The sequence below is a fragment of the Crassostrea angulata genome, chromosome 4, assembly GCF_025612915.1.
Source record: "Crassostrea angulata isolate pt1a10 chromosome 4, ASM2561291v2, whole genome shotgun sequence".
NCBI lineage: Eukaryota > Metazoa > Mollusca > Bivalvia > Ostreida > Ostreidae > Magallana > Magallana angulata.
In genome coordinates this window covers 13,249,340-13,263,894 of record NC_069114.1, presented here as the reverse complement: position 1 = coordinate 13,263,894, position 14,555 = coordinate 13,249,340, and the positions used below count along the sequence as shown (strand labels likewise).

Below are 14,555 nucleotides of genomic sequence, written 5' to 3'. Positions count from 1 at the left end.
GTAATAAGGGAAATGTTCAGTTAAGATAAATGCACATATTCCATGGTAACATTGTTAACAAAGTTTTGTAAGATATCATACAATAGTTAAATGTTACCAATAATAATAATATATGATTCAATAAAACTTAGATTGATCTTGAAATACATGATTTTAATACGTAAAAAATGACAGTTGTCACGTGCCAAGGAAAGTAAGAACAAGACATTAAAATCAAAATTAAATATCACTTTTAAAGTACATTCGTCACAAAGACATTCAAATACTCAAACCATTTCTATTATCTACTTATACCTAGTAATACACATTCCAAACCACAAGTGTCACAAATGGAATCAAGGAACAAGTTAGACGTTTTGAACAGATTTTAATATTTCTATAATATGCATGTTTGTCACAGAACCAAAAACTGTTCTGCACCTCTCCTCTATCCCGATCCCGATTGACATTCCTCGTATTTGCTACAGGTGCAACACTGTGGAAGCCTCAGTTGGACGAGTCTAAACCCACAGTTTTCACAGTAGATCCAGGTGTCAAACTGGCGGAAACTGTCCATCAGACACTCGCTTTCATCTCCGCTATTTTCCAGGCAACCTCTGTTAATGAAAGAAAAATCCATTACTTATCAATTCTTAAAATATTTCATATGAATTAAGTAATATCATTTAATATACAAGGACATGTTATAAAGATATTTTAGTTCATTTATATGTATTTCATGATTTAATGATGGATGTTCAATTCGTTTCCATCATCTAAAACGTAGATTCATATATGGTATTGTTTAACAAAGATTCCTTATTTAAGGCAAGTGCCTAATTCTTGGATTTAACCCATTTGCATCAAATGGCGAAAAAAATTAAAATGCGAACACCGCATTTTCATTATTGTGTCAACCGTCCAAAAATAACATTCACATTTAAAACCCGCGAGATTTGCTTCTCGCTAACACTAGAAAACTAATTCGTCGCGTTTAATTTGGTATCTTTTGTATAACTAAACGTCCTCATATTAGTTTGAAGTTTACCACATTATATGGTTTTAATGGTTTAACCAGACCATGTTTTATTTTTACGTACTTTTTTTGTGTTATTACAAACGTAACAAAACTGTCTTTATGTCTTTTTCAAGGAAACCGTTTTATTAATATTACTGTAACAATGTCCATTTGAGTTCTCACAAAGCCAGTTTAAAGTAACATTGAATGCTATTGCAAAAACAAACATTACGCTCCTTGTTCTTGAATATATGTATTCTTGATTGCTAAGAAATTCGTTGTTATATACAAAACTCTTTAAACAGAGTTTTACACTGCATTGGTTAATTGTTAATTGTTATGTTTCTTTAAATGGTCATACCGATGTATTAACTTTCACAATCTCCTTTTCATTAAAAGCTCTGTTTGAAGAAATATGAAATCATTAAGCTCCCATGCTTAGAATATTAAGATATTTTAAAATTCTTAATGACAGTGATAACCAAAAATATTATATCTAAAATTAAAAACTTCACCTGATTGGAAATGTATTGACTATGCATATTCCCGCTTGAAGTAAATACCATTATTCAGAATTTTTTATCACAAAGTTTAGACTGAGCCATTGCCCATAAAGTTTCAAAGAATGTACTCACGACTTAACTTCACACTTTGCATATCTGATACATTGACTTTCAGGCTTGACGACGTAACACGTGGTTCCATACACCTCGACCTTGGTAGGATAGGCAACCTCTGATGGACAGACATTTGTCAGCCCAACAGACTTGTAATAGCTAAAACATGATATCAAAAATGATCAATAATCCTGTTATATCAAAATGCAATAAAAGAAAAACAACTACAACCCTAAAAAGCAACGTGATAGATAAAATGTTTTAGGGTACAAAAAAATTCATGATCATTCTCTAGTTTTTTAAATATATAGAGGCGGTATATTTCTATAGATCTTTCCTATTTTTTTTATCGTAGGACACAAATATATACAAAACTTAAATTAAATCTTAGAATTGAAATTATTTCTAAATAAGCGTTTCCCCAAAAAAGAACAAAATATGAGAACGCTGCCGTCTGTTCTTAAATTCAAAACATTTGATCTTAAACTCTCATACCTGTTGTCACAAAGGATGTATTTTTCTTTGATAGCAGCCATTACACTTGGGTTCTTTCTTAAGAGGTATTCGATTTTTAGTCTAAAAAAAAATCATATTACATTGGCATTTCTCTCAGGCGTAAAAAGCAGTTATGCTCTTAACTACATAAAAAGTCAAAAAATATGTCAACCCAGGTATGCACATTTTTGAACAGATACTAAACAGCAACTTACTTAGTACTGGCTGGTATGCAATCATCAGAGACAGGGAGAGTGGGGTTCTCCGGGCCGTCCTTCCAGCATTCATTGTCTTTGTCAAAATCTCCGTAAATGCTTGTTTTGTCATAAAACTCCACAGCAAAGGTATCTGCTGCCTCTGTGGCCACCACAAATAAGAATGGCCCAACCAAGGCAAGGAATATGGTCTAAAGAAAAATAATAAAAGAAAACCTTTATCTTTAAGACATTGATATCGCTCTTGTTTAGTTACTGCATTTAATCAATCATTTCACTATTTCAAAGTACCCATTTTGTAATCAGTGCACATATGTATGCATGATTATTTTGGAAAATATAAGAATGAAAATTAGTAGAATAACAAGTCAAGATAGAATTGAAGCATTTTTGCATTCGGTTAATTCTTTTACAGGTAAGTTTGGAGGTAATTTAGTCATTTGAAGGAAAACTGTCTCATTTTTTAAATTAAAGATTTAAGAATGTTTTTTTTCCTTTTTTGCGTTTCACTTGTTACAAAATTGTTGCTTAGTTTATATTTAGCATAATTGTGACATAGGAAATATGTAAAAAACATTGTTTTGATGATCAAAATAATCATTTTATGTACATGTATGCATTAACCCTTGACTTGTTAGAAATTAAATGATTTTCCTTGAAAAATACATGTTTATACAAAATTTGTCCCTTCATTCTTTTAAATAAGAAGTAGACGATAATTTGGCATGTTTATTTATACCCTTGATGCTTACAAAAATTAATGCATTTAACGTGGAAAGAATAAATGTATTTTTAACTCCAAGTCTGGTTACATGTTGATATTTAAGTAGTCTAGCTTGCCTTCGATAAAATACGAATTGCGTTAAAATGTATTAAATCATTGCCCTTTCATTCAGATTCTGCACTGTCGTTAAGATATCATGCGATTTTCTTGACTTAATGTTGCAAAACTGAAACAAAACATATATGAATAACACCTTACCAGCTCTTTTTTGTACACGCATTACTCGGTACATGTATAACGTTATTTGAAACTTTCTCATATTTTTGCTCTAAAGCTACGTAACGCACAAATTCATTATTTCAAGTTAACGTAACAATATTTTACCTTAAATGAGTAATTAAAATAAATCTTTAAAAATGATGAAAATTTTACCTGCATGCTGTAAATCACTGTTGCAAGCTGAAGAATCAAGATGACTAAACACGCCGTACATCCCTCTTTTTTATATCCCCAATCCGTTACAAAATACGCTCATTATTATACAAGATCATTCGTCGATAAAGATATATGTGATATTATACCGATTCATTTATTAACTTGATCTTTCAAATTAATTTAGTTCATGGCACATATCTGTACGAACGGATTTTATATAACTTAGATTAGATAATAGACCATAAGTTAATCCATTGTTCATAGCAATATTATCTGCTCATTTTAAAAGAAAGGGGCGAAAATATACATGTATCTTCCCCTCAGCTTTTGCGTCTATTTAGTTTTGTCGATCAGTTAAGTTTACAAAATGTCGGTTTGAATCCCCTCTTAATTATTTCTATTTTTTCTCATCCCAAAGTCTTTCATCCATAAAGCATTTATTTTTAAGACTGTTAACCCATAACTTACAAAAGAACAAAACAAGAGGAGATTTAAAGAAAATCAAACAGTATTTTATGAAAAACTATACATTGTTCTGCTTATAATATTGATCTTTTTTAACTTAAGTTTTTGTTAAATCTTTGTAAACGGATCATTACGTTACAACAGCGTAAAAATTATTCCCTTAGAACCGCGTCTTTAAATCAAAGAACATCATTAGAATCTTTTTTATTTGTAGAGGTCAATGTTCGTGGGTAGCCAAAATTGTCCTGGTATTTGGGGAAGTAATTACGTTGGTAATCAGGATAATTTGAATCAATATCAAAGATATACTTGTAAATAGGTTCGTGGGGATGTAAATTCGTTGGCATGAGTTTCCCACGAAATCCAAGATCATTGGTCACCCACGAACAATGATGATTCAACAGTATATGTTATTTCTTACCTTTCAAATATATGTTTAGAAGTGAGTCTCAAATGTTATTTCTTTAAAAAGTAATGTTTATTCTATGTTTATCTGTTTAAGAAAGTGAGAAAAAATTAAATCATTTTAAAAATACAAGATTTGTATAGATGAAAACATAACTTTAAAAAAAGTTGACAACAACTTGTAATAATGTAAAATATTGATATTTATTGAATATAAGCTCCTACTTAACATTAATACACATTGCTAAAAGGGACAAATTAAACGTCACAAAGCCTGAAAATTTTATTTAAAAAATTATTTTCATCTTTGAAAAGAAATTGAGAGAAGAATTAAAGGAAAATACATCCTAATTTAATATAATTAGCATAATTTCTGCAAATTTTCAACAGCAAAAAGCCCTAAATACGATATGATATTTTAAAGGATAAATTGATTCACACTCATCTCAGTTAAGTTTTTCTTTTCAAGTGCTGTCTCTGTTGTTTCTAGTTTCCAAAAATCGTTCATACTTTATTCAAGAAAGTCATCAACAAATAATGTTTTAACAATTTGTCTCTTTATTTTTTTTTTAAATCACAGCTATTTCAAACAATAACTTTAAAGAAATTATACATTGATGACACCTCTCATTTATTTATTTCTAATACAGATGATTTCAAGTACGGATGACGTTGTTTTTAAAGTATATATTCTGTTAAACCTTAAAGTGTACCCAGTCATATTTTTTATTCATATTTTTATCAAATATTTTGGAATCATTAGAATTCAACGGTGCTCAATTTTAGTGATATTTGTGAGTTTGTGAGTTAAAAGAGTTAGTTTTCTAACTGAAACTGATGCATCCACGAAATTACATAAAAATGACAAACAGTAACAGATAAAGATGCAATCCTTTATTTCCTGTTCATGAAATCTATACTATCTGCGTATCTCCAGGGGAAGTTTTAAACGAATATTTATGATACTATGATAAAATGCAATTAGTAACAATCGTGTTAAAACACTGAGTAGAAAAAAGCCCCATTAAATATACCCAAGTTTGTCTTGGTATCTGAGTTGCATTATGTGTAATACATGATACTTATTACAGTTGTCTTGAATAAAAAATAAATGACTTTATGATATAAAACGCGTTACAAAAAATTTAATCGTAAATACTCCTTCATGTTTTAAAGTTTGGAAACATACCAAAAAGCTATAAGATAAAGAATAATCGTCCTTTCTCCTTTATCTTAATCATTGATTTAAGATAAAATTATACAACATTAATCTAGAATTATAGTCTTAATGATTTTTTATAAACTGATAGGTGTTTTCATATCAAAAATTAATGTTCAATATTATACAACGTTGATTGACTTAAGATATGCAAAACATATTGTCATTTTTATAACTTATTTGCTATATATAAAGGAGTGTTTCAGTACAGCCATCATCTTTCTTCTACGGTTTAGCGTTGGTTAACATCATGCAGGTAAGGTTTCTAGATGAAAAAGTGAATAAATAACTTATGTCTGAAGTGAATATATTTTAAAAAAGATAAAGCTTCCAGTTAAGTAATTTAGGTGCACCTGATAAAGCAAAGGACGAACAGTTTTTAACGACAAATTATTAGAAATTTGAAAAATTGAGAATAGATTGCTTTTCTGTGATGAAATTTTTAAGATCGAGACATGTACATTTTCTTAAAAACAAAGATAAGCCTCTGGTTTGTGGTTCGAAAGCATTACGGTGGATTAAGGTCCATGTAGGCTCAAAATACTTAACTGAGATACAAAATTAAAGTACACGAGTAATACCACTATTTATAAGAGAAGTTCTCGAAACAAGAATTCTTTTTAATATTAAGTTGAAACGACATACGAACAATTTATCCCGGAATGATTTGACATGCATAAAACGATTATTGTCTATTCATAATGTTAATTTAATCATCTTAAAGGTCATAACTGTGGTCATTGCGATTTCTCTCCTGTTCTGGAGTCACGTGGTCGGTGAGGATTCTCCTGTCGCTAAACAAGCCGAACGCCGTGATGCTGACTTGTATGCTGTTTCGCGTTATGACAAAACTAGCCTGTATGGAGAGTATGACAAAGAGGGCGAATGCTGGACAGATGGACCTACTAACCCTGATCTACCAGTTGGAGACGAGTGTCAAAGCGCGGCCGTGAAGTAAGATTAGCCACCGCAATAATGTACTGCTTATCTTCATCAAATATTCATTCAAGTTAACATGCAAACATTTTTTTTTAATACTTTGCCATATGATGGAAAAAAATGCAGTTGCTTTTTAGTTTACACGTGCAAGATGGAACGTATATAATTAACAATTGATAACGAAAAATAATTTGTTGATAAAATTATTATTTCAGGCTGAAGATTGAGTATCTTTTGAGAAAGAATCCAGCTGTTAATGAGGAGATCAAAGAAAAATATCTTCACTGCGCAAACACGTAAATTAAATTCTATACAATATGTGATTAATTGATTAATTGATTAAAAAACGATTTCAATCAAAACAGATAAATTGGACATTTGATATATTTCATGTATTTTAATTTTGTAAAAAAAATATGCAAAACTGGTTTTCAGCTACTACACTCCATATGGGCTGGATAATGTTTGTCCCAGCGAGGTCACCTTTCCTACGACAGTTGAAATATATGGCAAGACTTGTTACATCGTCAAGCCAGAAAAGCAATGTCTGACCTATGTGAAATGTGACGACGCACCGTAAGTATAAGATAAATAATACTTGCATTTGCTAAAACCGCTTAATCTTAAAAAATAAATCTTTTGAATGACTATTTCATATTTAAATTCAGAATAATTTTAAAAAAATACATGGATAAACTAATAAAACAATGCTTTACAGTCTATTATAACAAGAAAAGCATGTTCGAATTAAAACATGAATTACATATAGTTTAATTTCTTTAAAATTAACCAAACAAACATCCCTCTTGAATATATATTGTAAAATTATTTCTAGGGACTGCTCTGGTTCAACGACAGAAGAAAGCAAGTGTTTGATGTCTTACTTCCGTGACTTCAATGCATGGGTTTATTGCGAGAATTGTGGATTTACGATGGTCAAGCTAAGACTTCCACAATGCTGCACATGTAACAAGTATGAACAATGTACCCCCCTGTAAAAAAAAATCAATAGGATGATTATCACCGGATTGGTTTAAATAAATTGTATTCAGTCCATAACTGCCTGATGTGTTTTATATACTTGGATGAAAATTGATCCTTTTTACAGTATTGTTTAAGGTACATACTTAAAAATTGATATTCATTGCATGATTTTATTGAAATCGGTATTATGACGAAAATCATGTTATGTGTTTCGCATGCAATCCTGAACTTACCTAATTCTTAAATATATGGAATTTTATCATGCTTTCGATTCGAAAATAACAGTCAAAATGTTCAATTTTTGAAAACAGTCTGCTTCTAAAAATGTACTGCTATTTATAAAAACAAAAACCCCTATTGTAATCAAAATTGGATTATAGGTCGAAGCTGTATTATAGCGCTACAACGATAGAGATCCACTTCCAGCGATATCTAAATGGAATGTTTAATAAAATTCAAGATTATTACAGATTGGTTTCAAAAAATAAACTCAATATCTTTGATTTATGGTATTTGCTTTTTGATTGAAAAAAGTCTAGATCTGCAGTGCACAATTCTTTCTACTTGCTGCCGCTGATTAAACTGTTTTTTTGTATTAGTCGACGGAGCATTCATCATTATCAAAAAGTCCTTTTATGTAAAGACATTATTTCGTATACTGATGCTAAGCCAGTACACTGTATATAGAAGCACTAAAAATGGCTAACGATACGACTTCTTCAGGACATAAGAAATAAATGAAATGAAATAAAAACAAAGAAAACAAAATTTAGCCTTTAACCTCACACTACTAAAGGAACTTAAAAAACAATTTCAATGCTTCGGAAACTGTAAGCCAAGCGACCAATCGCTCTAGAGTAATTAATCGAACGTCGATTTCACACCTGATTGAGTTGATTAAGCTAATTTAAATTGACGTGCTTAATAATGATTGAAATATACAGCACCGATGTGAAGTCGAACGGAGGGCGCTTTGGTTAAAATCCGAAGTATTTAATTAATTCAAGCTAAGGAATGAAACGGAGTTTGAAATAAAGGAGGAAAACAAATTAAAAAATAGCATTAAAAATATCAAATAAATGATGAAAAAGCGTTAAGTAGACTAAAACGGAAACAGGAAAAGTCGACAGATTCGGTAAAATTACTATAAGGGTATCAGGTAATAAGTCTATCAGACATTCATTTTAATGAACTTGCTTGCTCATGTCAACAAGTCTGAATGTTTTGGGTCAGTGCATCTATAAACTATTCTTGATTTTCTCCTCCGTACACATCCAATGGGAATTATTGTCAATAACCAATGTTGTCATGTCTTCCAATTTCTGAACACTGAAAATAAACTCTTCCCCGATTGGCTTCCTATTTTTTTGGTCTATGGTGGAACGGAGGGTTGAACGGAGGGCACCTGTTTCTGCAATTTATTGCTTAGATCAAACCTTGAAACTAATAAAACTATTGGCGTACTGGAGCTGGCGTACTATATAACTTCAATTTCACTCCTCATTTCCTTATTTTCATATCAATTTTTTACATACTAACAAAAAAGTGGGGGGGCCAACTCCATGATTATTCCATTTTTTATATGTAAATTTTACAAAATTTGTTGCTGCGAGACAAAAGTGGGGTGGGGGGGGGGGCAGGCCGCTCCTGCCCCCCCCTCCCCCCGATGCTACGTGCCTGCATTTGGGAAGTCAGGAGCAATTCATGAGATCGTACTACGGTACTTTAGTTTTATATTCATCACGCATATATAGTTAAAGTGTAAATATTATATCTGCTCACTTTCATCGATAATCCGTCACATATGTATGATCGGTTGAAGATGACATGACAAAAATGCATTGCCAATAGCAAGGAAACATCATATTATTTAAATTTCATGTTTCCGTACAAAACCGCTGATAATCAATGTTATAATTAGTTGAAAGCTTTAACCACAAAGAAAATATTGACATATTTTCTAAGCGTTTTGGTGACTTCATTCCTATCTTATCTCCCTTTTTAGAAGTGTTTATTTAAATGGGGTATAGCTATTTTGTACCACGACATAATGTTATCACTCCGGAACAAAATGGCGTTTCAAACGGATGTCAGACATGTTGTGACGATGTGGCCTTCAACTTTAACTATTCATGTAATACATTTCTATTTTATAAAGTTATAGATAGCAATATCAATAGCAGCGGAAGGTTTGCAAGCCAAATGCAGGAACGACAAATTCTGAGGAGCATGTTTTTCATTACAAAACGTGCATGTTTATCACAGTGGACAACTTAAGTATTAATATTCGTATGGCTGCTGTTTCTAATTGTTATTGTAATAAAAAGTTAAATGCAATTTAACTACTAATTTTTTTTTAAATAGTTTACTTTATTTGATGCATTCATCAAAAATATAATTTGTCTGATTCAAACATGATCATAAGCACTCCTTGCCTTACATGTGTATTCACATATTTAGCATGGACGTTTTTTTATTCTTTCATTGTGATTTTTATTTAATAATTTTATTTTATGGTCTGTAGTTTTTTTTCATTAAAACCATCCTAGGTGTTACTGTAGGTGAACGGCATTTAATGGTCAAGATTTTTTTTACCTTATACAAGATTTAATGTAGATTAGATGTTGCCTCCGTGTCAGAAAAAAAAAACATCCAACTTTCGCTCAAAAATATGCTTCATATTAAAAACACTGTTAAAAAAGAGTGCATGGTACATGTATCTTACGCTCTAGCCTGTTATTACGTATTGACCCTATACATGCATGGTATTTAACCTTATGGCGGTCTGGAAAGACCATTACTTTTTAAAAATTCAAAAATAATGTTACATCTTGATATAGATAAACCACTTTTAAATTCTATACTACTAGCTGTAGAAACAGTGTCAATTTTTTTCTCACCGGTAATTATTATTTCATTGGTTCAACGTGTAAAAATTGTGCAACGGGGGCCTTTTTCCTACAATAAATAAAACTTCTATATTTTCATATTTAAAGAGGGGTAAAATATCGGTAAAGTTATGAGGTCAATTTATACTGTAAAACTTGTTGTTTCATAAAACTTGATAAGATTTACATGTAGTGCCGGGATTCAACTTGCATGAGGCCAAAATAAATCAAATTTGGAAGACAATTCTTTTTTGCATCACGTCGATATTCATTTCTCCGACGCTGACCAGACGGAATCCGCTTCCTCCGCTTATCGTAGCCCTAGCCAACACCACACCCCTCGCCGTAAGGACAAGAAAGATTCAAGGGAAGACTAGATAACAAACTCAGAGAAAGGAACAGAATCTGTCGGATTTCAAAACACGACGGACCTCCGTCAGAATTCCGTCTTCCACATATGCATCATGAAAAACATCGTTGAGAATTACAAAATCGAACATTTCCGTCCAGTCCTGAGGAAGCTGTTCTCCAGGCATACACAAGAAGTTGACATTGCTCAGCGATGTCCAGGTCAATGTCATATACGGTGCTTTTAGGATAACGCTTGGATATCATTAGTGAGTATCTCCCGTATCCACAGCTAAGATCAAGCAGCTTGAAGTCGGAACTAAATTTGAGGTCAAACACAGGTAAAAGTAGTTCCAAGATAAAGGTCGTGGTGATAGGTAGTGACAAGTGGTACCCTACTTTTGTCTGTTTCTCTTTGTTAAGCAAAAGGGTTTTCCATCTTCTAAAACAATTTCATTAATTGCAGATTATTCTATGTTGGCTTAAAAGCCAGGATTACACATATGGGATTTTAATATATAGTTCTTTATTTCAACTATTTCAACAGAAGAGCAGATATGTCTGATTCGGGTTAATCGGATTAAGAATTTCTCAAAATGAAATGGGGGGAGGGGGGGTGTCCTTATAGCTTAAAATATCAGGAATTACAGGGAATAGCCTATTAGAAGTGTACTCTTTAGATCCACCTCCCCAGACTCTGCAAAAGAACATCATTCAATCCTGCGATCATATCAAACGCTGTATCGAAAGTTATGATTTCTATAAAAAATAATTCTAAATATTAAGTAAATGAATTGATGCAAAGATATGGAAAATACTATATATCATCCACCAATCAACGCTTGACGTTGGAACAACTCTTCTATTTGAAATATGGTAAGGGAAATTGAGTCTGATCAAGAGGTCCACGGGCCACATCGCTCACCTGAGCAACAATGGGCATAATAAACTCAGCTTCATAGAGTAATAATACAAAATATCTGGACAATGTGGTGTAATACATGTAGATCCTATACAAAAAAATCTGTTAACCTGGATATTTTAAAATTTATAATCAAGTTCCTTTTCTAACTGGATGATTTTATAGTCATATCACATTCAGCATTGCAGTTCTCAAAAAGACCCTTAACAGTTGTTTATATACAGGATATAAACCTACATCAAACTCTGAACCCCTTGTGAGGCCCAATAATCGTCCAGAGGCCAAAGTTTAAACAATTTTAAAGAATCAGCAATACATAAAAATGCTTGCACATAACTAAAAGCATAGATAATACCATTTCATTTTTTGTGAATAATTAAAATGTTTTCCTTTGTATAAGTGCATTCACTTAAGTTACAGCTTTTTTAGGAATTGAAAAAAAATTAAAGATATTTTTCTATATATTCTTATGTAAAAATTTGTTCCCTCCTTCTGATCCTATCCTACCCACGAGAGTCATGATTTGAATAAACTTGAAATTCCACTACCTGACGGTGCATCTATACAAGTTTCAGCTTTCCTGGCCTAATGGTTTTGAGAAAAAGATTTTAAAAGATTTACTCTAAATATTCCTGTGTAAAAAGTCGATCACCCCATTGTGGCCCCACCAAAAAATAATGATTTTCACAACTTTTACTTTATATATTCCTATGTAAAAATCACCCCCCCTCCCCCCCCCCCCCCCCCCCGTTGTGGCTCCACCATAGTTTCAACTTTCCTTGCCAAATGATTCTTGAAAAGAAGATTTTTAAAGATTAACTCAATATATTTCTATGTAAAAAGTCGATCCCACATTGTGGCCCCACCCTAAACCCCAGGGGTCACGATTTTCACAACGTTAAATCTACTCTACTCGAGGACGCTTCCACACAAGTTTCAGCTTTCCTGGCTGATTGCTCTCTAAAAAACAAAATAGCGTGGTCCTTAATTTTCAGAACTATGAATTCCCTTGGCCTTAGGATGCGTTGTGCCAAGTTTGGTTGAAAATAGCTCAGTTGTTCCGGAGAAGATGTTGAAAATGTGAAAAGTTTACCGACAGACGGACGGACAGACAACCATACAGACGGACGACAGACAAAATGTGACCAGAATAGCTTACTTGAGCTTTCAGTTCAGGTGAGCAAACAAGACTCATCATTCTTTTTACACGGTGTTCTTTTCACAATTTCGTCCTGCAACTGGTCGTTAAACTGTCTTACACCAGCTTTTCAGACAACTTTAAGAAAAAGTCAATGAGCCACATTGCTCGTCTGTGCAACAATAAACATAATACAATCAGCTTTATTAACTCATATAAAAACGACCTCGACTATGTCGTAGAATATATCTTAAAATTAAAGATTTTCAAATATTTTCCAAATTTACTTTAACTTTTACAATATTTTTATGTATATATAAACCTATCTCAGACTTTGAACCTTTTGTGGGACCCAAAAATTGTCCAGGTGCCCACGATTTAACAATAAAGAATTTCAGATGTGTCAAAATGCTTGTACAAGTATACCAAGAGCCCCATAGAGCCAAATCGCTCATCTGAACAATAATGACTTTTTATGGGCGTTCAAAAGATAATGTGCAATATTGTTCCTCGGTAGAATAACAAATAAAAACTAGTGCAAAGCCTCGTTGCATAGCAACGAGTGTGACTTCCGTTAAGGGTGTTTTTTACTCAGAGTTTGAGTTCTCAAATTCGGATTGTTATAAAGTTCAATGTCATGAGTAAAATTTGTTCTGAACACTCAAAGTATTTATGAAAGGATTATTATTAATATAAAATTCGATGTTTTTCTTCATTATGGAAATAGGCTTAAAAAAAATAGACTTTTAACCAAACAGAGAAAATTTGGACTGAATTTTGCAGATTTTGTTTTTCCGCTTAAACATTTTTAGCACGACTCTACTATTAAAAGTTAAAATTTAATGTTTTAGTCTGTATAATTTTGCATATTTTCTGTTTGTTTTACCTTACTTATTCATTTAATCAATCGAATGACACGAATTGTAAAAATATTGAAAAATGTTTCAAAACTATAAAAGGCACTATATCTTAAAATTTTGATCGTTGACTTCATATCAATTTTATGCATAAAGAATTAGGTTAATATAAGTAGTTTGATACTATAAACATTTTTCTATTATCATCACTCATGTTTAAAAAATTGGATCAAAAGTTGGTAGGAATTTAAAAAAATAATAGGGAAAATTCGGACTGGAATATTTTTAAAAAGTGTTGCTGAAATATTATTGCTTTGTACCTATTTAGTGCCACTATCATTCATAAACTGTATCTTTTTTTTGAAGTGTGTTATTATTTGTAATATTTTGACAATCAAAACAATCTCAATCGTAGTGTAAAATTTTACGGAATTTTTTTGTTTGATTTTTCAAAAAATATTCAATGGCCATTAACTCAAAATGTAGGTCATTGACCTACTTTTTTGAAAGTGAAAAATAACACTACAATCATAGGTCTATAACATACAATAGATGGTTTTTCGTTATCATCAGTTTTGTTTTCATTCTGAGTAAACATCATCCTTAATATCGAAAGTAAAGTTGGAATTTACTGGAAGAAGAGTTCTTAAATTAAAAACAATAGTGACTAAAAGTGAAAGAGATGAAAAAAACCCGAACAATTCTTGGTACAAAATCCGAAAGATATTAAGTACAAATAAACAAAAACCTTAACAATTTCAAGGACAACATAGCATAAAAAAAATTCGAATTTGTTCAAGTACAACTTAGGAATTATCGAATTAGTTTAGGTACACGTTTACTTAAATCTGAACTAACAACTATTTTCTTAACCAAGAATGCGGAATCAAAAGTTCCGTAAAAATCT

General features: G+C 31.7%; 2 protein-coding genes across 2 annotated transcripts; one reads left to right on the top strand and one right to left on the bottom strand.

Annotated features, from left to right (window-relative positions):
* Positions 1-226: 226 nt before the first annotated feature.
* Positions 227-3,515, bottom strand: LOC128179347 (uncharacterized). Its single transcript, XM_052846749.1, has 5 exons — positions 3,481-3,515; positions 2,325-2,515; positions 2,110-2,190; positions 1,633-1,773; positions 227-596 (listed from the first exon to the last, which is right to left on the bottom strand). Exons 1-5 carry the CDS (start codon positions 3,484-3,486, stop codon positions 428-430), a joined length of 588 nt encoding a protein of 195 aa, XP_052702709.1. The 5' UTR covers positions 3,487-3,515; the 3' UTR covers positions 227-427.
* Positions 3,516-5,814: 2,299 nt separating this feature from the next.
* LOC128179391 (uncharacterized) lies at positions 5,815-7,561 on the top strand. The gene is made up of 5 exons (XM_052846801.1): positions 5,815-5,828; positions 6,297-6,526; positions 6,727-6,807; positions 6,947-7,087; positions 7,347-7,561. The coding sequence occupies exons 1-5, from the start codon at positions 5,823-5,825 to the stop codon at positions 7,507-7,509; spliced, it is 621 nt and encodes a 206-aa protein (XP_052702761.1). The 5' UTR covers positions 5,815-5,822; the 3' UTR covers positions 7,510-7,561.
* Positions 7,562-14,555: the final 6,994 nt, after the last annotated feature.

Coding starts and splice junctions, on each gene's coding strand:
- LOC128179347 (XM_052846749.1), bottom strand. Junction 2,191..2,324: donor TGCATACCAGCCAGTACTAA/GTAAGTTGCTGT, acceptor ATTTTTTTTTAG/ACTAAAAATCGAATACCTCT. Junction 597..1,632: donor GCAAAGTGTGAAGTTAAGTC/GTGAGTACATTC, acceptor TTTCATTAACAG/AGGTTGCCTGGAAAATAGCG.
- LOC128179391 (XM_052846801.1), top strand. Junction 6,527..6,726: donor TGTCAAAGCGCGGCCGTGAA/GTAAGATTAGCC, acceptor TTATTATTTCAG/GCTGAAGATTGAGTATCTTT. Junction 6,808..6,946: donor TATCTTCACTGCGCAAACAC/GTAAATTAAATT, acceptor ACTGGTTTTCAG/CTACTACACTCCATATGGGC.